The sequence below is a fragment of the Cynocephalus volans genome, chromosome 15 (assembly GCF_027409185.1).
Source record: "Cynocephalus volans isolate mCynVol1 chromosome 15, mCynVol1.pri, whole genome shotgun sequence".
NCBI lineage: Eukaryota > Metazoa > Chordata > Mammalia > Dermoptera > Cynocephalidae > Cynocephalus > Cynocephalus volans.
In genome coordinates, this window is record NC_084474.1 from 27,150,812 (window position 1) to 27,176,470 (window position 25,659).

General features: G+C 38.3%; 1 protein-coding gene across 2 annotated transcripts in view; it reads right to left on the reverse strand.

Moving 5' to 3' along the window:
* NCOA2 (nuclear receptor coactivator 2) overlaps positions 1-25,659 on the reverse strand; it is a 271,528-nt gene that overhangs the window by 43,207 nt on the left and 202,662 nt on the right. For both annotated transcript variants that reach the window (XM_063079237.1, XM_063079236.1), the window contains exons 5-9: positions 13,624-13,727; positions 9,270-9,447; positions 6,288-6,476; positions 3,332-3,433; positions 2,906-3,049 (exon numbers count right to left, since the gene is read on the reverse strand). In XM_063079237.1, the coding sequence (XP_062935307.1) occupies positions 2,906-3,049; positions 3,332-3,433; positions 6,288-6,476; positions 9,270-9,447; positions 13,624-13,727 (717 nt within the window). The remainder of the gene's footprint in view (positions 1-2,905; positions 3,050-3,331; positions 3,434-6,287; positions 6,477-9,269; positions 9,448-13,623; positions 13,728-25,659) is intronic.

Consider the following 25,659-nt stretch of genomic DNA (forward strand, 5'->3'; position numbering starts at 1 on the left):
TGGCCAGTAGATGGATCCAAACCCTTGACTTAAAAGCATTATAAATTTTTAAAATATATTTACTTTTCATTTAAAGTACAAATAAACTCAATATATTGTTTTTCTTATGTTAAAGAATAAGAGACCCTCACACTGTCCTTTTTTAAATCTTCAGTATCATGGCAAAACAGTTTTAAACTGTTTTTCAGCTCAAAACAAGTTTTCTATTGTTAGAAAACAATGCAATGCATAACTTATGTCTAAAGTGTACAATTTGCTTTCAATTTCCCTTTAAACTAATACAAATATTAAAATTTATGACATTAAATATGATCTCTGAATATTCATCTCAAAGCTGCGTGCTGGTCAATCCATCATCTCGCACTACTTTCCCCCCGATTCTGTTTCTCACTGTGTAAAAAGTATTATTTCTGTGGTTAAGACAACAGGAAGTAAATGATAAACAATCAGAAGAATCTTCTCATAGAAAAAAAGGCTAAACAAAGCTGAAACAATGAAAGTGCAAATATTAGTGGTATGTAATTGGTTTAACTTTTGGATAAAGAGTCAGGTGCTTTTCCATTTTCAAAACAATAACCAAATATAACAGAAATCAAATAGGTTAACATAATTTCCCTTAAAATAATTTTGAGATTTATCTTTTAAAACAACTGTATTTTATAATTGTCTAATACTGCATAAAACATTTAAATTCAGAAAACACACAGACATAATTTAGTTACATCTTAAACCATTTTAAGACTACCACGTTTCTACCACATAATCCTCAGCACAAATTTTGTGGGCTGAATAGCTAGTCCCAAAGCAACCAAACACATTCACCACACCACAGAATTGCCACAAGTAAGAGAGAGGCTGACATACAATACGAATTCTGATTTCTTGGTAAAATTTCACTTAGAGCAATTTGTCTAATGACTCCCCTCTACAGTTTCAGTTAGATATAGTATTTAGGTATTGCTTTCTGCCATCAATTGTTACATGAAGCTACTCTGAAGTGGCAGTACTGGAAATGAATTACTGTACATACATGTATCTTGCTTTGCATAGTAAATAAATTACTAAAAAGTAACACAAATACAATTTTTATAATAGGACACATTTCCAACAGCTTATAATATCAGAATTTTATCTGACCTTGGCTATGATCCCTAAAGACCTTTCATATCTTTTTGGTCTACATCCAACACCTCTGCTAAGTACCTATGTGTAAGGGTGCACCTGAATGCATTTAGAAAGTTTCCCCATTTAAACAAAGCCTTCCAGTAGATTTCTATTCAATGCAAATTATCACCCCTGATCTTACCTATTTCATAAGTCTGAATGTCTATGTGGGGTTTCCTTGTAGTGGGTCCCATCTGTTTAGTTTAGTTCTAGCACAGTGCCTGGTCCTTCTGTGTAAACCCTTTTGTAAGGTTCTTTATGCCATAGAATTAAATGTAGGACATTGTTAGTCAGGACCCAAGGACAATGAACATGTTTGCTCATGGCAATTTCTTTGTTTATGGTGACTATTCTTTTTATTTTAAACCAGATCTAGTGAAATGGTAGGTTAAATATTGATTTCTGTCAAATACAGCCTCTTTATCTCCTCTTATTCTTTCCAACCTAAAGAAAATGCTATTAGAGAAATTGTTGAATTATGTGCTTATTTCTAGGATATAAGAATGAAAAGGATGATGAAAAAAAAAAAAAAAGGAAATGAGAGAGAAAGGCCATTTATTATGATTTTTGCTTTTTCATAAGTGATCTAAAATGCATAAAGTTTTAACATACAAATACTACTGATAGAATGCCAAGGTCACAGATGCACATTAAATGGAGGATGACAAACTAGAACTCCATTTTCACTAATTAGTTACAAATTTTTTCTGCGAAGATGCAGACAATTGTCTAAGCCGAGTTATGAGGCGCACTGCATGGCCGCCAGTCCCTCCCATGCAGCAAGGCCCACACTGGCAGTGCACGTGAAACCCTGACCAACTGCCCTGCCAGCGTGCAGAGGGGAGACAGAGAAAGTGTCTCCCTCCCCACTGAGCATTTATTAGAGCAAATGGGTTTCTCCTTTGTTCTTGTTTCTTTAACAGAAAACCAAGACGTACTTGGAAAAAAGTGATTCTTGGAAAGACCTTAGGGAGCAGCATAGCAGAGTGACCGCCAGGTGGGGCTCAGACTGACACCCCCTGCTGACTCTCCTTGTGAGCTGGTCATTTCCCCACCTCGGCTTCCATGTCTGCAGAGTGAGTCCCGATGCCTACCTCACAGGCTTGCTATCGGGGTCATACGAGATGATGCAACAAAGGGACAATACCACACAAATAGCAGGTGCTCAATTAGGCTGCTATTACTACTGAAAAATGACTTCACAGTTGGGTTTAGTTCCAGCCGTCCTATTAACTAAGTCTTGTGACCCGAGACAAGTCACTCTTTAGGCCTTCTGGAAACATCTGGACAGTCTTCATTGGTCATCACCTTGAAGGAGGGCCTGGGACCCAAGAATTACTCTTGCAAATTTCATTTATTCTTATTTCCAGATTTCCCTTATGACTCAGGTAACATTTCTTTAGATTAGATGGTACTTTATTGCCTTGTCATATATCTAGAAGCCTTAGGATCAAAGAAAATGACCTCTTTCCTTTTCCTTTTGTCTTTGTGACATACCATTTCCTGCTCTATTTCCTTCATCACACTCTTCTATCCTACAGGTTCTCCTGTTAAATTTTCCTTCAGATAGCATAGCAACATCTGGGCCAGACAACGCAAGTACATGAGAAAACAGAGTCACCAGATCTAAATTTCCCAGGTGAACTGCAGGAATCACTGTTGGAGAGAAAGCTCCCACTGGGAATAATAATTCAAGTAAAATCAACTTCAAGACAGATATCACTCATTCAGAGATGCTTACCTTCATGATGATGCCTCTTAGCATAGGACACAGATTCCCCTTCATGCTGTGCATGGAACTTCTGAATGCACCTTCTCACCAGATCCTCCCAGCCTGGCTTCATGGCTGCTCTCATGGTGCTAGTATCCAGAGAAGTGATCTTGCCTATCAAATAACAGCAGGCATTAGACCCACATATCAATCTATTCTAAATGGAAATAATAAATACAAATTTATTTACTTAGACTAGGTAGCACATGGACTAAAAGGATATACAGTGAAAATAAGTCTCTCTCTCCTTCCAGTCCTCCAGCTCTTCAATATTTCTACCCCTGCAGTAATCACTTTTACCGCTTCTGTATAGTTTTGTAAATATATTCCTTGCATTTACAAATACGCAAATATCCTAAAATGATTTCCTTGGTCTTCTTCGGAAAGAAAATTTACCTTGGAGATCCTGGCGAGTAGTAAAACTTTCTGATGAGGGAAGAACGGGTCTTTCCTTCATGGGAACTCTTCTTGCCACACAAATCAAGCACGACTGCAAATCTTAAATCATACATATTTATGTTCATTATATTAGTCATTTTTTTAGTGATTCAAGCAAACCCAAATGTATTTATGACCACACAACCTTGTAAATTGGTAGGTGAGAAAGTGACGAAACACTACCTGGGCTTCTCACTGGCTTTATTCTCTCTTCAACTGAAGCGGACGGTGGCTGGGGGAGAGGGAGGGCGTACCATGCAGGGGGAGCTGGGGGAACAGGGGACAAACCACTGAAGCCACACCGTCCGCACGATGAGAGTATATCTACTCCCTGGAGTTAACAATCTAACCACCTCTCTAGGGAGGGAAAAGAATAGAATCCTCTCTTATTAAATGGCTGATAGTAACAACCAGCTTAATTCATAGTAAAGTACAAAAGTGATGAAAACTAAAATCTGATACTCTGCTTTGTCAAGGGTTTGCTTCTTCAGTTTTAGGTTTACCACGATACAGGAAAACTAGATATACTTTCTACCAAACTATGTAAATACCCCTGCAATGGCAATACGCAATTTAAAACAAAGAATATAAACTGAGTCTTGACGCAGACTCAGAGAACAAATCCCACAGTACCTAGCACATGCAGCTGCGCTAGAAGGGGCCACGGTACAGTTTAGAATCTGTGCCCTGTGGGTCGGCCCGTGGCTCACTCAGGTGAGTGTGGTGCTGATAACCAAAGCCACGGGTTTGGATCCCATATAGGGATGGCTGGTTGGCTCACTTGGGAGAGTGTGGTGCTGACAACACCAAGTCAAGGGTTAAGATCCCCTTACCGGTCATCTTTAAAAAAAAAAAAAAAAAAGGGCCGGCCCGTGGCTCACTCGGGAGAGTGCGGTGCTGATAACACCAAGGCCATGGGTTCAGTTTGGGGAAAAAAAAAAAAAAAAAAAAAAAAGAATCTGGGCCATGGCTAGCTTTTTTTTTTTTTTTTTTTTTTTTTAATTTAAAAAGATGACCGGTAAGGGGATCTCAACACTTGGCTTGGTGTTGTCAGCACCACGCTCAGCCAGTGAGCCAACCGGCCATCCCTATATAGGATCCGAACCCGTGGCCTTGGTGTTATCAGCACCACACTCTCCCGAGTGAGCCACAGGCTGGCCCTCGTGGCTAGCTTTTCACATGGCCAATGCTAGGCCCTCATTCCTCACCCCACTTCAACTGTACTGTGCATCGATGTTCACTTCTAGAGAATAGGGAAATGTTTTATTTATCTTTGTAATCTGCAGGGCACATGGCACAGTCCTTTCTATTTTAAAAATGCTGGGTAAAAGGTTGCTAAAAAAAAAATAGTTTGTTCAAATCTCATGTCATTATGTCATTGTTCGCCTTTAAGTTTGGGAAAGAATTTTTTGAAGTATATCTAGTAATAGCTGGTATCAAAATTAAAATGTAATCATCATCCTCAACCAAACAAAAGCTAAACTTTGGGACACTTACTATGAGATATACAGCTTTCTATCTGCTTTACAGGTTATCAACTCATTTAATTCTCTTAACTCTATGAGGCAGGAACAAGTATTATTTTCAGTTAACAGAGGAGAAAACCAAAGAACGAAGTTGAAATAACTTGCCCAATGTTATGCAAAACTTTGGCAAAGCCAGGATTTGAACCTGAGCACGCCATGGCTCAGAAACCCTGCTCTTATGCTATACTGTGTCAAACGTACAAAAAATATCTAAATGCAAAGCACAAAATAATAAATTAGTTCAGCTATACCTTTTCTATACTGCTTTAGAATATTATCATAGATGAATAAATTAGCAGCATAAAATAGAATAAAATCATTTGATATTCCATACCTAAGCAAAAGTTTAATTTTGAAATACTATGTATCACCTGTAACAGCACCAATACTTCTTTCCCAATAAAATTTAAATTTGAAAGTATTCAAATATTTTAAATAAAAAGTATTACATAACTAGCATTCAATGACAACCACAGTTCAGGCATATGCATTTAAGCCCTATAACAAATTCTGATACTGGTATCGGTGACTTCACTTATTAATAAACTGATGCTGCGCAAGGTCAAGGAACTTGCCCAAAGTCAGAGCTCGTAAGTGGCTGAGTGAGGATTGTCTGATGACACAGCCCAGGATGCTTCCATTCACTAGTGCTCCTCAGCTCTTCCCCTCTGCTACGCATGCAGAATGCACTTCTTCAACACTGTCTCGCATTATAGAGTGACACGCAGCTCTGTGAAATCTCTTGCTTGGCAGGTACAGGGGATGGCTACTACATCAGCATCTCTATGGTGAACGGCCTAATGAGCTTATAGTCTGAAACCCCTGCCAGTCCCCACTCCCATCTCTATCTTCTCTTAAGTACCATTCTATTTATTATACCATATTCTGAACCCAGTGTCCACTGGTGAGCTATGTGGATTCCATTAATCCCTTGAAAGCATATGAAAAATGTTATTTGTACCTATGTGCATTAGATGTTCAAAGGAGCTTGGGATCTCCCAAAAGTTTAACTAGTAATATAGCTGGACTAGGATGATAATCACTAGCCACATGTGACTTTTTAAATGTAAATGTAATAAAATAAAAAATTCAGTCCCCCCAGTTGCACTACTGACATTTCATGTGCTCACTAGCCACATGTGGATAATGGCTGCCACACTGGACACTGAAAATAAGTCACTTTCATCATCAGAGAAAATTCTGTTGATGGTGATACTGTTCTAGAGATTTAAAAATTAATTATAAAAACAATAAAAATTGAAAAGAACAAAGAAACTGCCTCTAAATTTTACTTTGTGTGAACACTAGTTTTATATTATTAAGTGTGGAAGAAAGAGCACAGGAATAAATACATAGACACATAAAATATCCTAGAGACCTTGTCCTACCTTCTCCTTCCTCTTTGATGGACTTTGGTTGAGAGACAGCAAAGCACTGCATAGCTTCGTATTTCTGGTGCGCTTCCTGGTTATCATGACCTTCCTCTTCGGAATCAGGTAAAGGCTTGACCAGCATCCGGCAATTGAAGGTATGGCTGTTCCGCCTAGGAGGCTCACCAGACCAAGATCCCCCATTCACTGAGCAAGGCAAAAAGTAATCCAGTATTATAAAGAAACTAACATCAGGGTCACTGCTGCTGAATTATCAAAATGATACAAGAAAAATATGGTTATTTTACTTTTACACAGTGCTTTATACATTCCTAAATACTTTCATAATCTAGAGGGGAAAAAACTCTTGGGTTAACATTTTAACAACTTGAGGAAATTCTTGGGGGTTTCAAAACATCTTCTGCACCTCTTACTCTTCATCCCCACTCCTTCCCTTCCAGTTCAGGCCTTGATTATTTACTACCAGAAAACTATAGTTGTCTATTTGGGGGTCTTCCTAACTTCGATTTCTTGGAAATTTAGTTTAATCTACATGTATTCCAGTTTTAGATATGTTACCCCTGCTCAAAACTCTTAAGTGGCCCCAACTGTAGCATGAATTAGATTCTTTCAGGAGTTGGACTTGATGTAGTCAGAAGTATGACTGCCATTCAAACTGATAAATCAAAATCTCACTAACTAGCCCCGTCTATCCATTTAACCAGATCTTTCACAGCCCTCAGCACAAGCCTACCCACATCCCACCAACCTATTCCCACATGGATATCCTCGTGCCTGCTGCCACCCCATCTAAAATATCAGGCTGCCTCTATTTCTCCCTCCAAAGGCACTCATGCTCTAAGGCCGAGATCCTCTGTAATAGACACTTAACTACTCTAAGCACCCCACACTGCCTCCTCTTACAGATCTTTCTTTTATAAAATTTTAGTGTATATTTTGTAACTTGGCTATTCTTCAATTACTCTATGTAGTCTTTTAAAAATAGCTTCATGTGTATTTCCTCAGTAAGACAGAAAAATCCTTGAAGACACAGTGCTAACGTCATTTCCTTTTTTTCAAGTGAAAAACTACTTTGCACATTTTCTATTTAAGTATCAAAAGTAAAAAAAAGTATTATATTAATTCAAAAAAGAGATGAGAGGAAAAACATCAATTTTTAAAAAATGCATTAGACAGTGGAAGAAATTAAAAAGTGACTGATTTTGAGAATTAAAGGGTGTTTATGGATCACCAGGTCAACCTCCTCATTGTACAGATGAGAAAACTGATGCCCAAAGAAATGTTCAACTACTAGAAAAGCAGGAATCAGAACCAATCTTAATTCTCACTTTGGTGTTCTTCTCTATACTCTTCCTTATGTTTTACCTAAAAATATTAGGAGGAGTAAGACAATGAAACAGGACCAAAATAAGAGTGAGTCATAAGAAAAGCAAATATATTTTACAAAGCCACTAGTAAGAAAACATGTAGAAGGACACGGAGGTGTTATGGTCAACCCAATGCTAAAACCATGGCCACTGGGCTGTAGAGGAGTAGAAAAAGGAAACAGACCCTGGAAAGAAAAAAGTAAATACCAAGTTAACTGTAAGTAATTATTTTAAAATTATAGAAGGAAACACAGCTAGCTTTATATGTCGTTGTAGACATTTGGAAAGTTTTTTTCATGATCCGCATTTTTAACAGCTTATTTACATAATGGAGACTACATAGAGTAATCAAAGAAGAAAGAAAAAAAGAGTTCTTATTGACTCAGATTAATAAGTTGAAAACAACAAAAAAATTATATATAAAGTAAGGCAAAGAGCTCTTTAGATAAATGAATTAATAATAGCAAATTAATAATATAGATCCTTTGAGGAAGTCATAAAATTACTGAAGAGATCTGAAAATTCTAGTTACTTGAAATAAGAAATCCCATTTTCTTATTTATATACTAAAGAATATAATAAAGAATCCTTCCCAAGTATTCGTACATTTTGTATTACTATTGCAGTCACTTTGAACAAAGGGTTATCACATCAAGGAAAAGCTAGCCATAGTGGAACCTGAAAAGGACCTTTTCCTACTTACTGTGCTAACAATAAGACCAGCTGATAGAAACAGTTTTAAGAAAAAGAACAGAAATACTTGTCAACTCAGGACTTGACCTTATTCTGTACTAAAATATGCATTTCTTTTTTACTCGTGAAGATGTTCTTAGCATCACCAGTTTAAGTGAGAATATTAAAAAAAGAACCACTTAGTAAGTGGGAACAGCAATACTCTAAAGCAGCAACTAAGGTGGGCCCACGCTGTGAGTCACCCACTTTAGAATGTGGCCCTTAATCATCACGTACACTTTTGGAGAGCATCTCCAAAATAAGATGAAGACATCAGGAAATCTGAGACAGGGAGCGTGGGCTAAGGAGGCAGCATCTCACGATGACACCTGCAGAGCCACTGAAGAGTCTGTGAGACCAAAGAGCCCATTCAGGGCTGTTGGGCTGATGGCATTTGAACTTCTCCATGTGCCACTTGTTCCTTAACATTTTATTTTTAGAATGTCATAATATTTTTGTCACAAAATGACTCAAAATAAATTGAACCTCAAACTTCTCATGACCTTCTACTTGATGGTCATGGAGAAATGGACAAAACTGAGTTGGCTGGCAGTGGAGATCTTCTTAAAAACAGTAAACACAAACTCCATGAAAAGAGTGGTCATATAAGCACTTCCCATCTGAATCATTTTCACATACTTTAAATATAGGATATCAAAATGATCATTTGTTCAATATCAGTATCTGAAGATATCCTTTTTTCCATGATTTTTTCTAAGCTCAAATACTCAACACAAGCATCTTTAAAACTACCCAGTCCCTGTTATCCCCAACGGACGTAATGTAACTCTATCTTACCCACTCAGACCAAGACAATGTGTGTGTGTAGGGGGAGGGTGGGGCGGAGGAGACGGAGGAGACCCAATAGACCATCATTTACCTATAGACTTGGGCAGCAGGTTTTTGACAAATTCCGTGTGATCTCCAACATGCAGGATGCTATATACACTTTTGTTCATCAGCTCTTCTTGGTTATACCTTAGATACTGTGTCACATTTTCTGACACAAACACAACGTTGCCTTCTAGGTTCACTACAAAGAAGAACCCATCAAGGGCCTAAAGGAAAAGGCACAAATTGTGTTAGAAAAGATGTAACATGAAATCATACACAATTGCTATGGGAATGATTCCTCTAAGGGAAACACATGATACACACATGGATAGAAAAGAGAGCTCTCTCCCCCCTTTCCCAGTTTTCAGAAACAAATAACACATTTTCTCTTGCTGAAGTAGAAATTATTCCACCTTAATAACTGGGAGAGAGTCTAGACAGGGTATCTTACTGCAAACTAAATGACAAACACTAACTGTTAATTTACAGGAGATGATTACTGCCAAGTAAAGGTGTACAGCCATTTATCTGTATTTTCAAAATGAGATCCATGTCCTCCATAGGGCCAAAAATAACTTTTATTCACCAGCCCAATACACCATAATTTCATTCTACAGTGTTTCAAGTTATGCAATGGGAAGAAGAGGTCGATGATGAATCAGATGATCTCAGACCTTCAAAGAAACATCAATCTTTTATTGTGTGGTGTATATGGGAAAGGGTCTGGGAAGTGTCTCTGATATGGCAAACTAGTCTTCATGGAGGCTTCAGCACTGTCCTGTCTTGAGGATACTAATTGAGCCCATCTATACTATTTGTTCTCCAGATTAAGATGCAGGCTCCTAAATAACCTTAATAATTGTTGCATGTCTCCTGTAATAGGTTCATAGCCTCACTCTTTGTTGTCATCCCAACCTAGATTAAGGAAGGAGATGAAGAATCTTGGCTCATTTCAGAAAGTAAAGATAACAATAACAGCTATCGAGCATGTTTACTGTGCCTTATGCACATTGCATCGTTTTAATATTTATAACTCCAAAAGGAATGTCTTATCTTTCCCAGTTTACAGAGGAGAATGGGCTGACTGGTTAGCTCAGTTGGTTAAAGAGCAGCCTTGTAACACCAAGGTCAAGGGTTCAGTTCCCCTTACCGGCCAGCCTCCAAAAAAAAAAAAAAACACAGAGGAGGAAACTGAGGCTCAAAGAGAGGTTAGGTAACTGCCCAAGATCTTACAACCAGTCCGTAGTGGTTCTGGAATCTGACTCCAAAGCTCATGCTTTCAATTACCACACAGCAGAGTTCTCCACTCCACTATCCTACCCATAGTCCATCTGCCCATCATGTTCACCTTGGCCATGAAAAGGCTGAGGATTCAGTGAGTTTCCACAAGTTACATTACTTCTCTTTTCCCTTTTGATCCTTGCTTTGTCAGAACTGTTTTATGGATGGGTAAGTGATCAGAACTAGAAAAGCCTTGATATTGATCAGTCATACCTAGGACATGTGCCACCTGGTCTAGCCAGTTTATGCCAATCGGTTTCTTCATGATACGTGTTTATTCCCATTTTTAACATGAATGTTACATGTCATATATCCATGTTATATATATCCATATAAGAGTAGGTATAGATGGGGACCAAAATGTTTACTTTTTCCCTAATTTGTTTTCTCCTTAAATTATTTAACAGGCTCCTCCTATTTTGTGAGCTATCTTTAAATACATTCCATCTTTAATTCAATTTCATCACAAAACTAAGTGTTGTCTCAAATTAGAACTGACCATAAGGCACCAGTGAAAATCTCTTTTTGTTTTTTAAATATATACCACCAATTGTTCTCAAGTTTTTCTTAAATATACGGTTAGGTTTTCTCAATGGTATAAACGATATGCAGGGCAAAGCAAGACTATATATAAATGGTCTTCTATAATAGGTTGGCACTAACCCTTGAGAATGGTATGTGTGTCCACCTGGTAGTGGGGACAGGAAGTAGTTAGTTGATTAGTTACGTGTCAAGTGTCCCTTTTAAACTCCCTGCCTCAGATACATATTCGACAGGGATTTTCATAACTATATTACCTATAGTTCAATTTCAAAAGTGCATGTTGCTTCCTACTATTTGGTAGTATGATAAAAAGACTGATCTGTGGCATAATAAAACTGAAAGATGAAATTGTTTCATCTCATAAAACTGTTTTTTTGAAGCTCACTATGATATGCTCTCATGAAAAAAGCTGGCATTTGGTTTTGTTGCCTAGCAACCACTATGCTATGATGCAAGCATGAGTGTGCATCTATGCCTAGGAACAGCTCCACGAGAACATGTTTTCTCTGTAAAATGATTACATGTAAACAGGGATAAAGATTTAAATTAAAACCGTAAGTCACTAAACTCAAACATTACCTCTCTAACATATTCAGTGCTAAAGTCTTGCTACACAGGTACTTGCTCCATGCACTGAATTCTCAGAAGACTGTTTGGAAACAGCAAAAATGTTGATTTGATTTTATAAGATCAGGTCCACTGACATCTAGCAATCCGATTTCTGCAATTAATGAACTCTCAAAGGGCTCGCATCACAGCCTTGTGGTTACTCCAAGCATTTCTTTTTATAAGCCTCAGTCTTCCCAGGAGATTGTACTCTAATTTCCACCCCAGATATAATGAATAAACACAGATATATGGAAATTTCCCAATTGTAATAATTCAGATTACCATAAATTTCAAATCAATTTTCTGTTTGTAATTCAGAAATTTTTCCAAAGGAAGTAATCTACTTTCTTTCATCTAATTCTAAACAGTCCACCTTGCTATAGTTCTCATTATTTGCCTCTAAGAACCAAGTAGCACTCTGGCCTTCCATTGCCTTGCTGACTATAGAAAAAATCAGGTTAAGTGTGTTTTGCTTTTTCCTGGTAAATTGTGGTTGAGTGTTTTTAATCTTCAAGAGAAGATTAGGAAGGGCGAACCTAGGGTCATTTCAAGCCTTTTGTCCAGCAGGTACAGCCTCAGGGAATAAATTTTGTCATATCAAATTACAAAGTCTGGATCAGATGATCTTTAAATCTTTTCTACGTCCCTCCCCCTTCCTTAAGTATATGACAGATTTTCACAGAATTAGATTTTCTAAAGATAAAAATTGACTTAAGCATCGACTGAAAAAAAAAGGGTGATATGGTCAAGAGAGTATTGGTTATCTTTGTTTTAAAAAATCCTAATTTCTTATACATGTGTGGCTGCTGTAGCAAGCTGATTTTACAATGACAATGCTGAAAAGCTTCTGGCCACAAGATACTTTTCAACCTTATCCTGAGAACTGACATAATTTATGTCTCAGGGTTCCTGTTTCTTGTTACATATTCTCTGATATTTTCTTCTCATCTTAGCCTAGCCTACATCTTGAATTTTAATTTAGAACGTGTGCAGCAAAGCACTTGGTGTTTGGTGTTATAGTCATGCGCTGCGCAAGGACGTTTTGGTCAATGACAGACCACACACATGATGGTCGTCAGAGCAACAGGCTGTACCATACAGACTAGGTGTGTGTTATAGGCTCTACCATTTACGTGTGTGTAAGTACACTCTGTGATGTTCACACACGATGAAATCACCTATCGACATATTTCTCAGAACATATCCCCATCATTAAGCGACATAGACTGTAGTTAAAATAGGAAAATTAGATTTTACAAATTCTAGACAGTAGCTAGTCATAAAGCTTCCTAAAGTTAACAAAGAAAAGGCAGTTAAGACCAGCCATTACACTTGCGCTTATCTTAAAAGTTCCTTCTGGGGCTGGCTGCTTGGCTCAACTGGTTAGAGTGCAGCCTTGTAACCAACCCCAAGTCGCAGGTTTGAATCCCTGTACTGGCCAGCCACCAAAAAATTTAAATAAATAAATAAATAAAAAGTTCCTTCTGCCTATTATTTCAACTTTCATCATTATAATGAAAACAAGCTAGTTTGAAGTAACATAAATAAAAAGCACAAACCCCCTCTTTGGTCCTTAAATTTTAACCCGTATAGATAGTATGTATATATACATATATATAGGCATATATACATGGCATATAAAAAATTTAAGAATTTTGGGAATCTTTCAAACTACAATATATCACAGAATAGGGCTTGTGAACATGCTTTTCCAAAATGAATGCTCAACTGGCAATTAAGACCTGTCAATTTATATTCTATCCTCATTAATTTAATTCTATATTGTTAATTTTATATATATTACTGGAAGCAGGAGCCAGAACATGGATAGATACATACATACATATCAATAAGCTCAAGAGGTCCATAGTACTTGTGTAGATTCTACATTACATTCACCTGAAATTAAATGTAATAAAGTAAAGATCAACATTTTAAGATAGAGAATCAAAATGAGGGTGTGCTACCTCAAGCATCATAGGCCCCAATGCATCCTTGTCGATGACACCCTGCCCTGTAGATGATACATCTGACTTCTGCACTTCATCGATGTTGGCAGCTGCTGCTTTCTCTGCAACAAACATAACTGTGAATTAAGTGGTAGTGCTATTTCAAGGACAGAGTGACACAGAAATATTTTTATTGTAATGATTTTGAAAAATCTCTAGTGGGATCAGATGTGGGTATAAAAGAGTTAGAGTACGTCCTCACTGCCCCTGACCAGGAGAAACTGCTGGAAGCAGGAACCTGAACATTAAGTTTTTACCTCCAGAACCTGTGGCTTGGATCCCCTTTCAGGCTGCTGAGAAAATGAGTTTAGAGGTTTCATGCTAGTCCCCAACAGGCATTTTTTTTCTAGATTATGAAACCACTATATACTATGGCACAATTAATTTCTACTCAAGTGATTCCCCAAACTAGAATAAAGGAGGGTCTCTTGCTCAGAATTCAGCTAACATAACTTGAGAGATATATGCATACACTTGAAGAAATAACAAGGAGTCCTACCTAACCTGCTAGGGATGCTCCTCTGTGACACCCTACAATGCCCACCTTGACTCTTCTGTATTTAAAGTGGCAAGAAAGATTTGGTCCCTGACTTGCCCAAGGTACTTTTCAAGAAGCATCCTAGAAGGCATGAGGAGAATTCCAACGGCTGCCCTTTGATCTAGTACAGAAGTGCAGAGTATGTGTTTTCAGGCCCACAAGGCCCAGGAAGACATCCATCACCGAAAGTGAATATTTTATGAAAAAACTCACAGAAGAAAGAGATGCATATTTATCAATATATGTGTAAACTAGTTATTTCAAGAACACCAAAAAAAGTTTAAAGCATAACAGATACATACCAACAACTTGCTAAAAAACCAACACAAAAACAATGTGCCAATTATTTGTAACTGAATAAATTATATCCTTGTTTACACTGCATGTTATCATTGTAATTAAATGCAAAAAAAGAAAACTGTAAAGCAATTTAGCACAGAATCAACCTGCTTTCGTGACCTTGGTACTTTTTTGTGCGTGTGAAAAAGATTTTATATAGTATTTAAAAAATCTGTAAAGCCTAATTTGTAGCTGAGAACCTAGAAAATCACTAAGAATTATGCAGGTCCTTTAAATTGTGCCACTCCCATGGGAGACAGCTTCCACAATATATACTTGTCAGTGGAAGGAGAAGATGACCTGTGAAGTTCAATTCCAAACTCAGTCACTTAGCAGATGTATCATTCAGAGCAAGTCACTCAGCTTTTCACTTCAACTTTTTAAGGCCTAAGTTTCCTTACCTGCCTCCTGTACATCACAGACTGTGTCAATAGTAAATGGGATGATACCTAAAACGCACTTTAAAAACTACAAAGTAGTTCACAAAACTTACTAACCAACATATTTGTATTCACTAATTCTCTCTTACTAAGTTCCAAATGTAGTAATTTCTTTGCAGAGCTTATCATAAGCAGACTGAGTCTGCTTTTTCAACTATTCTGCTACATTGCTGATTCACCACCTTAGATCTAAAAAAGTTGTGACTGCCTGTAAATGGAGATATGACTTGTCTGGTAGCCTTCATAATTCAATACGTGCAGATGTGGCAGCAGTCCTCGCTTTGTTTCTTTTTCTGGGTCCTTCCCTAGCTCTTTACTGCTAGGTCCCTTAGCACTTGCTCTATCTGCAGGCGTGGTCTTAGCCAGTCTTTGCCTAGGCATGAGGCATCTCAGGTGCTCCAGCCACAGGACTGGCTCAGCCAATTACTGCATATGACCTCCTCCTTCCATTTTCCTAGAATCTTCTTCAGTGCCAAATAGACCCACAATAAATGTACACAGGGGCATAGTTTTTTCCCCCTCTTTTCCTCCAGCTTACTCTGTAATGCTGTTGATTTCTCTTCAGGTTCTGCTCATTTTTTACCCACCAGTACAGGGACATCTAATTTTCAGAGACATTCCACCATAGGAGCTGCAGTAGATTTTCCTCATGTACCGCTGTCCACACCACACTCTGGAACTTGGATGTGGACAGGGCATGTACCTTTCTTAACAGCCCTGCATTGCAGAGGCCCCAGCATGCCTCAGACCTAAAGATCCCCAAGTTTCATTAATACTAAATCTTAAAATCCATGTGATTTATGGGGTCCTACTGCATTTCTATTTATTTATTTATTTTGGTCTTCAGTGCCGTGGCAGTCAATGTGCAGGTGCAACATGCTGACATCCCCTAGAATAAGTGATTTGCAGCCTTTCCTCTGCCTCTTAAGTATTCACAGGGGTAACATTCTCCTGTCGATAACCTCCCTTGGTAGCAGCAGTGATTCTCAAATTGGAATGGTGTACATGAGAAGATGACCCCTGAGAGAAGGTCTATCAGAATTTGCAGTAAGAACATGCATACAGATTGCAAAGGCCTTTGCATGACGTTAAGACATCTTCCTAGGAGGTATCTCTGTTCTCCCGCCTCCTGCAATGCCAATCACATCCATGAAGTAGTACACTATCTTCACCCCAAGCTAAGTTTCATGGAAGGGGGACTGTATCTAGATCCTAAATGGCTACTACTGTCTCTATTTCAGAGTAGGTATTCACAAAATATTTGGTGGCTGATTGACAGACTAGACTGACGACTGGTACTTATTATTCCTGGAAGCATAGAAGCAAGTGGAGCATGGGTGGCAAGAGGAGCTGATTTCCCCCTTTTGCTTCGCTGGACCTCACGGTGCAGGGAAAGGAATGGAATAGGTGGGTCAAGTAACATAGAGAAAGGGTTTCCTAAGGAGAACTGGTCTTAGATAAGGAATGAGCTTGTCTTGCCATAGTCAGCAAGTTTAAAGGTATCTCATATTCTCCCAGGGTCCCAAGTTCTATTCTACTGCTGTAACTGGTCATTTTATTCTTTTTAAAGAATGGACTTAATTTAGCTTAACGCTGGGGAAAGCGAGATATGAAGCCACAGCTGCTAATCACAGAGGCAACTCTGTACCTATTGCTGATCACTAGAAAACATCAGGCTATTTGTCATACAAGATTTTGAAATCACATTACTAGTGAATTACTGTTTTCTGTGGTATATATACTAATGCTGCATTTTAGGGCAAAATAAATACAAAATAATAATGTGTGCAATAAGAATTCATTTCCAAGTCTTTTAACTAGACCTTGTGAGATGTTTATATTTTGAGGATCTGATCATTTTGCCAGGGACCTAAATTCATCTATTAATATTTCACAGAATTTTAAACTTAGATAACTTAATCAAGCAGGTTCCCAAACACTGACAAGTCCTCATGCCTGGGTATTCTAAGTATTCTAGCAACATGCTCAGGCAAAAAATTTTGGACCTTTACCAGAAGATATATAAATCAGGAGCAAATCTGCACAGTATTTTATTTTTAGGAATTTATAGATCAGATAAAATTTGTGATAAGGACCTAATATTTAAATTGGGAGGTGATTTGGATCTGAGAAAACATGTTTGCGGCACTACTGAAAAGCCTGGAAAAAAATAATTATCACCCTGAACAATTATTTGTAATAACAAAATATACTGTTTTTATTCTCTTTATAATATTCAACTGAAAAATGACTAAAAGGAAAAAAGCGGCAGCTAGCACCAGTAGCAGAGAATACGTGGTCTATTTGAGCCCACGTGAAGAAATGGGACAGTGACAGGGGGATCGGCTCAGGGGTCTCCATCTGTGAGTCTGCGCCCGGTGCTCTGCTGCGGTGGAAGAGGCGGGATGAATCCTCCTCAGCAGAGAGCTCAGGCTTTAGCCAGGGGCCAAAACAGTTATGACTGAACTGTCACATAAGAACAGCGTAGGGATCAACTGCAAGGAACTAACTTTAAGTTCAAAGAAGAGATAAAAATGGCTGGGGATATTTTACATCCATCATAAGTGAATTGGATTCTGCAGGATATGCAAGTGGATGGCAGCAAGGAGCAGGTGGGAGTGGAGGTGCGGCGCTGCCACTGGGAAATCTCAGCCTGGCCCTGAAGACCAATGTTAGGGAATGCCGACTCGTCCAAGCTCGTCCAAGCTGGAGCTCTAGCAACCGCTGACTGAAAATGAAAATAACGAAAATCTTCACAAGATCAATTTGAAATTATATTAGTGGAACATGTCGTTTAAAAGAAAACTCCAAATGAGTCTACACATTAATTGCAAGAGAGCTTTTTTAAAAGTTTCAATATTTAAGAGTAAAGAATTCAGGGCTTTTCACTACTGTTTGGAATATATATATATATAAATTTTTTTTTTTTTTCCTAGCTAATGTGTCATCTATTCCTTAAATCTGTATTGCATTTGTGCTTGGACCGTTTCTCACTATTAAAAAAAATCAATAATATGAAGTGATAGAAAACACTCAGAAATATGGCTTTACCAATGTAATTGGAATGTAAATCAAATGGGCCCTAAATTTATGTTATTTGGGTACTCGTCATGAAGTAGCTACCATCTCTGTTCAATGTTCAGTTGAGCCTTGAAATTAAATAGGAAGAGGAGGAGGAAGGGAAGAAGGAGAAGAAGATACACTATTATGTTAACTGGACCTACACTGATATCTTGACAGAGCATTTCAGTAATGAGTATGTTATTTTTACATACCAGATAGAAATAAATTTAAATCTTAAGATATATTTATACTTCTGTAAGTACAGTATTATTATACTAAAACAAACTATTTGATATTTTTAAATTAGGCAGTTTTCTCAGTGGTCACAAACTATATTTACTTTTCTACATTTTGCATCCATTAACCATAAAAATGTATTCTGTTACAAAAATATACTCCAGTAAACTCAACAGTAGAAAGCTTGTCCCAGAGTTGCATATGATCAAAACCTTATGAAATCTCATTATTACAGATGTAACTCTGAAACTGGAGAAAGAGATGATCAAATTTAATTTTCAGAGCCTAGGAAAAGATTTCTCCTCTGTGTCTTGACTTCATAATTTCTTCCTGCTGCCCTTTAACCATTAAAGTTATTCTTTTAAGATAAAGACTATGACCTAAGAGAATAACAATGAAAATAATAATTCTATCCTTTTCTTCCTCAAAAGATTTTAAACATCATAAAACAGCTATGATCTTTTATAAATGCAAGACCCTGATTGGAGGGATTGTCCAAGGATGCCTCCATAATCTTTTTCAGACTATCCTTTTCCTCCTGGGGTGGCTGCTCGGATAGCAGCCCCTCCCAGTGCCCTTCTCCATTTGCCTGTACTCCAGAAATCCAATACCAATTAATTAGATTTCCAGTTTCAAAGCAAAGAACAAAACCCCGTCTCTTCAGGGACCAAGTTAAGATGAGTCATACTGCAAACTGGGGGAAAATCGTTAATATTATATTCCATATGGTTTTTTTTCCCCATAAGTAATTATTATTCATGTTTTCTCTCAGAACAAAAAGCTAGGTTAAGAGCGTAGCTTTGGAGTTCTAGAAATATAAATGATGTAAAAATACAAGAAAAAACAGATTTTTTTGAAGCAGCTGGATTAAATTGCTTATTATCACTGGCAAGTACAGGCATAAATTCGAAAGAAAAATTCCGGTTTTCTGGTGAGAACAAGCAACAAATCAGAAACTGATCCTAGTCAAAAAAAAAAAAAAAGTACAATTAGATCTTTTTAAATTACAAAATGATAGTTTTAAAAAAAGACCTTCACACATTCTTCCAAAGTACCATTTACTGATTTTCGGTAACTTACTGAATCTCATAATATTAAGGAGTCTTATGTATTTGTTTATTAGACAACTGCACGGAGAACATGAACTCAAAAAGTCTTTCCACAATCATTAGCAGAACAGAGTCCCAGTTGTCACAGGGCTGGCAAGTCAGGGCTCGAGGGACAGCAGCAGTAGCGGCAACCACCACTGATTACTCTGAAACCTAAATGCTGTTCAATGTCTGCCCATTACAGGGGCAGGATGATACTGCCATTATGGTAGAAGCTGATAATCTTTCTTTTCTTTTTTTCAATCATCTGAAGAGGCTGTGGAAACTTGTGTAAATTATCTTTAAAAAGTCAGAATTCAAACAAACATCACTTACTCTGTATAAATGGCATCAACTGAAAGCAATCCACAGGGTATTCACACATATAGAAAAATGTTAGCACTGCCCATGTTCAGATATCCCTGACATGTAAAGCCAATGAACATTAAGTTATTTTTATGTTTGTTCAAGCATGAGGATAGTTGCTTTTACTGAAGCTGTATTATTTAAAGCATAAGAATCTCTGACTAAAATGGAACTTGATACTTTGTACAGGTTTTATAATTAATTCCACTGCTTCAAAATGAGTAAAATCAGTCACCCAGAAATCTATCAATTTTTCAGTAGACGGACGTCAGACAAGTCTAATCACCTCCACAACAAATTTTAAGACTCTGATAGGAATAACATCCACAGTTTCCATCTTTTCTTGCATCTGGGAACTGGATGGTTTCAGGTGAAGTGACTGTTAAACCTGGCAGCAAGCAATGAGACCCATGCAGGGGGAAGAAGCCACTGAAACAATGACAGGCAGTTTCTGGCCAACCACTATTGATTAAATATTACAGGAAAAGTTATGTAGCATCTCAAAGGTTCTAGAAGGTAAAACGAGAGAATTATGCATCTGCACCCAACTAAAATTAGAAAAGCTGCCATATGGCTCTGTGAAGCCAGCAGCACATTCTTATTCATTAGGAAGCATTCTGCTAACATAAAAACACAGGGCCCTTCCTGTGCTCTCCAAATGTGTTTATCTTTTCAACATTAATGCACTATATATCATCAAGCTGCTGAAATCTCCTGCCGTGCATATTAAAAACGCACAGCTGCACTTTCTTTAGTAGTGGGAGGAACCTCAGCCCCAAGTTGCCTCCCTCTCTTTCTGACATTGCGCTTCTTGTTAACACATCATGATTTCCCTTCAGCATGAAGAAATAGCAAAATTAACCAATCTCAAGGCCATCTCCACCCAGCAAAATTCTCTCACTCTCTGCTTCAGAGAGAGCAATCAATACACTTGGTTTCGTTTTCATCAATGGTAAGGCACGATTACTTAAACAAAACCAACAATCATGTCACAAGTTTGAAATATATAGGCCAACTCTTAAAATTAATATACTATACTTATCAAGAGAGGAGAGTAACCAGAACAGAATCTTGGTATAACTGGCTAGAAAATGCTTTTGTTCCTAAGAACTCTCTACATTCATTCTGCTGTCATCCATATATATTTTTACTTAGCACCCTGCTTCACATATTACCCATCAATATTAAATTTATTGACAGGTAAAATGTACTGTGGATACTCTTTCATAGTAAGCCCTGCAAATACATAACAATTTGCCCAAAATCTTTTACACAATCTAAATTCCTGCGTTTCATAGGTCAAGTCCTGCAGGAGACTGGTCATGAAAGGGAAAAAAAAAAAAAATCAGGCACAAGTAAACAACACAGACACGGAAAGAACCTATGGATACATGGTTTCAGAAGTGCTACAAGTTAATGAACTGAAAGGCAACAAGTACATAGCATTAAACTTATTGTGGTATGTTTCTACTTGTATCTTCTACAGCAATGGAGGACTGAGAGACAAAGGTAAAATAAAATACAAAAAACTGCTTATTTAGAGTTAATTCCAATTCACCAGGCTCAGCTAGCTAAGGTTTTAGGAGTTACATGAATAAGAATATGCAGGAACTGTAATTTATTTAGAAAGTTGAAAGGTGAGATTTAGACTAGATAAAGGCAGCCCATCCCCCCAAACAAAACAAAGAAAAAACAAACCCCAGTGGTTGGGAAAGAAACGAGAAGGTGAAGTTCTAAGTCCGAAGATGAGGGGTAGCCTATCAAAAGACCAAATTATAAAAATGTCTTATTTCTTTCAAATACATATGTTAACTCAAAAGCAATGCCAATAAAATTACACTGTAGGAGCACTTAATGAAGCTTTTGATAAAGACGTTAAAATATGAAAATTATATAAAAATTTCTTTCTAAAATCTTCAAAAAGACTTTGATCTAAGCAGTGTAAATATTTTACCTCCCAAATCATTATCCTATTTATTGGCATAGCAAACTTCATCTCACAATATTCATACCTTACACCCCAGCAATATTTAATAGTTATCTCCCTAAATGCATCATGCTGTTTCAAGATTTCAAGCATTCTCATACTGATCCAATGGCAAAAATACTCATCCATCCCTTCACTTTGAAGACCCCATCGCTGCTCCAGAAAGCTCACTTCCATTAAGTTAGGCCCTGCCTGGGTTTCTACAATGTCTTGTGCCTCTCCCCATTCCACTCACCCCAGTGAAATGATCTGTTCTCATGTCTGTCCCTTTCACTGCATTGTTGGCTCCTGAACTATAAGAAATGTCTTTTTATTCACTGCCCGCCACATATTGTGTGTTCAATAATGTGTTCATACTGAAAAGTTTCACAGCTAGAGCCGCAATTAAATTCAGTTTAGCCAGGATCAAAATATCACACGTCTCTTTAGAGATATCTCTTCTGAAGAGCTTTACTATACAGCAGTCTCCCCTTATCCAAAGAGGGTACGTTCCAAGACCCCCAGTGGATGCCTGAAACCACGGAGAATCAAATGCTATATATACTTTTCCTATACATACATACCTATGATAAAGTTTAATTTATAAATTAGGCATACGAAGATTAACAACAATAATATAAAATAGAACATTTATAACAATATACTGTAATAAAGATTATGTGAATGTGGTGTCTCTCTCTCTCAAAATATCTTAATACTTTTGGACTGCAGTTGACTGTTAGGTAACAAACCATGGAAAGCAAAACTTTGGATGGGGGGACTACTGTATAGCACAGTAGAGGTTTATCTTGAGAACATGATTTTTACTTTTTGTAAATTTTATTTTTTCCAATACATGTTTATGGGGTATAGTTTGTTGTTTTAATACACGCATATATGGTATAATGATCCAATCAGAGAATAGTTAGCGTATCAATCACCTAAATACCATTTCTTTGCAGTTATAACAAGGAATCTGATTTTTAGAGTCAAGGTAATAGGTGGAGATGGGATGAAAAAAAAATGTCAGATCATATGTTCTAAGGGCAGCAGCATAATTCCTGTGGTGGTCAGGCCAATGGGAAGAACATTGGAAAGGAAGAAAAGTCACCGTGCTCTTTCTACACCAGAGAAACAGACAAAAAAAACCCCAAACAAACCAACTTTATTAATCCAGATTTTCACCTAGGAAGTTACAACTTGCTTTTAAAAAAAACTCGTTTGGGCACCATGGGAGTTTTTAAACAGACCTTGGGATTTTTGCCAGTGAGTCGCAGCTCTTAAGAAAATTAACCTACCCAGGGGTAATTATACAAACAGTCATATTTGCCTGGGGATCCAGTACAAAAGTGTGCTTTATCAGATTTCTTGCCCCTCCCACACAGTGTGCTGGGAGAAGCCTTGGCCTCTAAGGATCAGGTCACCACCTGAGCCAGGAGAGCCATCTAGAAAGTGGGATTAGCCAGAGGAAGAGCTGAGGCTCCTGGAGAGGCTGGCCAGGTTCTTGTCTTATTCAACTTTGTACACAAATGACTAAACTAAAGCCAAACACCAATAAAAGTGCAGGGAAGGACAGAGGTGGGGATGAAGGAAAGAAAGGTCACTCTGCTTCCCATTATCCCTTCCTTCTGGCCCTGCCACCAACCCTCACTTCCACAAAGTTCACAAGGCTTCACTCTCGGGCCTCCGCTTCCCCTTCATGGTGGCTCTTGGGAGGGGTGCCTGTCAAGCTGGAGACTACGCTAGCTGCAGGGCTGAGGCAACAGCTACACCAATTGTATGGCTAGGGCAATTCATAACTAAAGCCAAAACATTCCATTATTTTAGTTATACTAAGTTTTTCAATTGTATTGTCAGGTCTAGGAGTTAGGGCCCACAGACCCTTCAAACCCATCACCAGACCCTTCCCATGCCAGGCTGGGTCATAGATCCCTCACAACGCAGGTCCATGCCAGGTAATTGGGAAAGATTCCGGGCGCCATCGGCAGCCAACATGAGCTCAGTCCTCAGCAGCAGCAGCAGCAGAAGCAGCAGCGGCAGTGGCCTCTCGGGCAGGGCATCCCGGGGACACAACAGCCTCCAGCAGCAGTTGTGGCCTCCCTGTACCCCGCCCCCAGGGGGATCCCTGGGGCAGAGGGCCCTGTGGATCAGAGCTGCTCCTCCTTTATACTTAAGTCCCTAACCCAGGACACCTGGGTGCACACGCATATTTACATCAAATGCTTGGCAAGATTCTGAAAAACAGACGTGCCCTGACCATTTTCCTTCACTTTCCCTACAGGTGCCTCTCAGGGCACTGCAAGGATTGAAAACTGTCCTGGCACCTGACCTTCACTTGTTCCTTGGGGCCATCCCTCCATGCCCATGAGTTCTCTGTGTGCCCACTTCCCTCTCACTGATGCATATTTTATCTTCCACTCTTCAGACTTGCTTGCTTCTCTCTCCTCGTGTTTTGTTCACGTCTGGATGTCTTTTCCTTGCAGTTTCTCTCTGCACAGGACCTGATGCTATCCTAAAGCGATTGCTACAACCCACTGTATGTACCTGCTTCTCCCCCCCACCCCCATTCTCACACTACCACAAGGAGGTTACAATTCCAGGTTTTATTTTGCTGACTACCACCTATTCCCAGCGCTCTCATTCTAGCCTTTGCTTGAGCAATCACGGGAGGGCCTCACTGGTGTGCTTTTTTAAAAAGCAGGTGCTACCAATTTAAAGTACCTAAAGCAAAAGCTGATCATAGAAAGCAAACTCATCCAATTCAGAGACCTAAAGCATTAAAGTATGCTAAATCATATCACCCTAGTAGAGAAAGCAAAGCACTGATAACAATGGGAGATCTTTGCATAACTATACATAGTACCTTGGCTCTGGCCAACCAGGGGGAAAACAGGGGCTGAGGGGAGGGCAGACTCCCCAGGGATCAAAGCAATCACAATTCCCGAGAACAAAGGTGTGACTTTAGGTGAGTGCAGAGTTCTCTACAGACAGGGACTAGATAGGATCAGGGCTCAGCACTGGCACCTACTCTAAGGGTCATGGCCACTTTGGGGGTGGGGGTAGGGAAGCTCAAGAAAATCTTACAATCTAACACCACTAAAATCTCCAGTAGTTAAGAATTTGGTTCAGTGTGGATCAACTGGGCAAGTTGATTACTAAGATAAAAACTAGGTAATTCTTAGGCGAACGTTCAGGGAGGAATGGAAGTGGCTACGTGAGAGTAGACCTAGTCTCAAACACATTTTAGGTACTCTGAACAATTAACACAGGCACAGTTTACCACTTCTTGTGACTTCAACTACCATCATATGTTGTTTCATTAGTTCTTCTCTGTATGTTTGCTTATAGTCTGCCTGATTCACAAAAGTTTTTTTTTTTAACCAGTTAGGAACTATGTATGGGATGAAGCTACCTAACAGTTAAAATACACAAACAAAAACACAAGTAATAAACCAAAAAAAAATGTATATACTTATTCTAGAAAAACCCAGCTTTGGGAAAGGATCCCAGGTTTATTCTCCAGGACCTCAGGAGGAAAGGATGGGATGAAATGTGTATAATCCTGGGATTGAGAAGAGTTTAATTCAGAAGAAGGTCTATGTTCTTCACAACAGAACTTTTGTGGGAGAAACTACATTTCTGTACTATACAGAAACAGAAGTTTAATCTATTCTTATAAATACTTTAAATAGTTCCCAAAATACATCTTCCTAATTTGCTTAAGTATGAAGTTTCTTTATGGTCATCACCGTACCCTAAATTCAAAGGACATTGTAGAAAAAGAGTTCTTGTCAAATAACCATTCAATGGTTATTGTATTTTGTAATGACAATAGGAATAGAGTTAAATAAATCTTTAAAGTGACCCTTTAAATACCTTACAGCATGAATTGTTTCGAATTTAAGCAAGAGTAGCAGGGAATCATCAACCAACCTTACACAACTGTTTAAAGCAGTA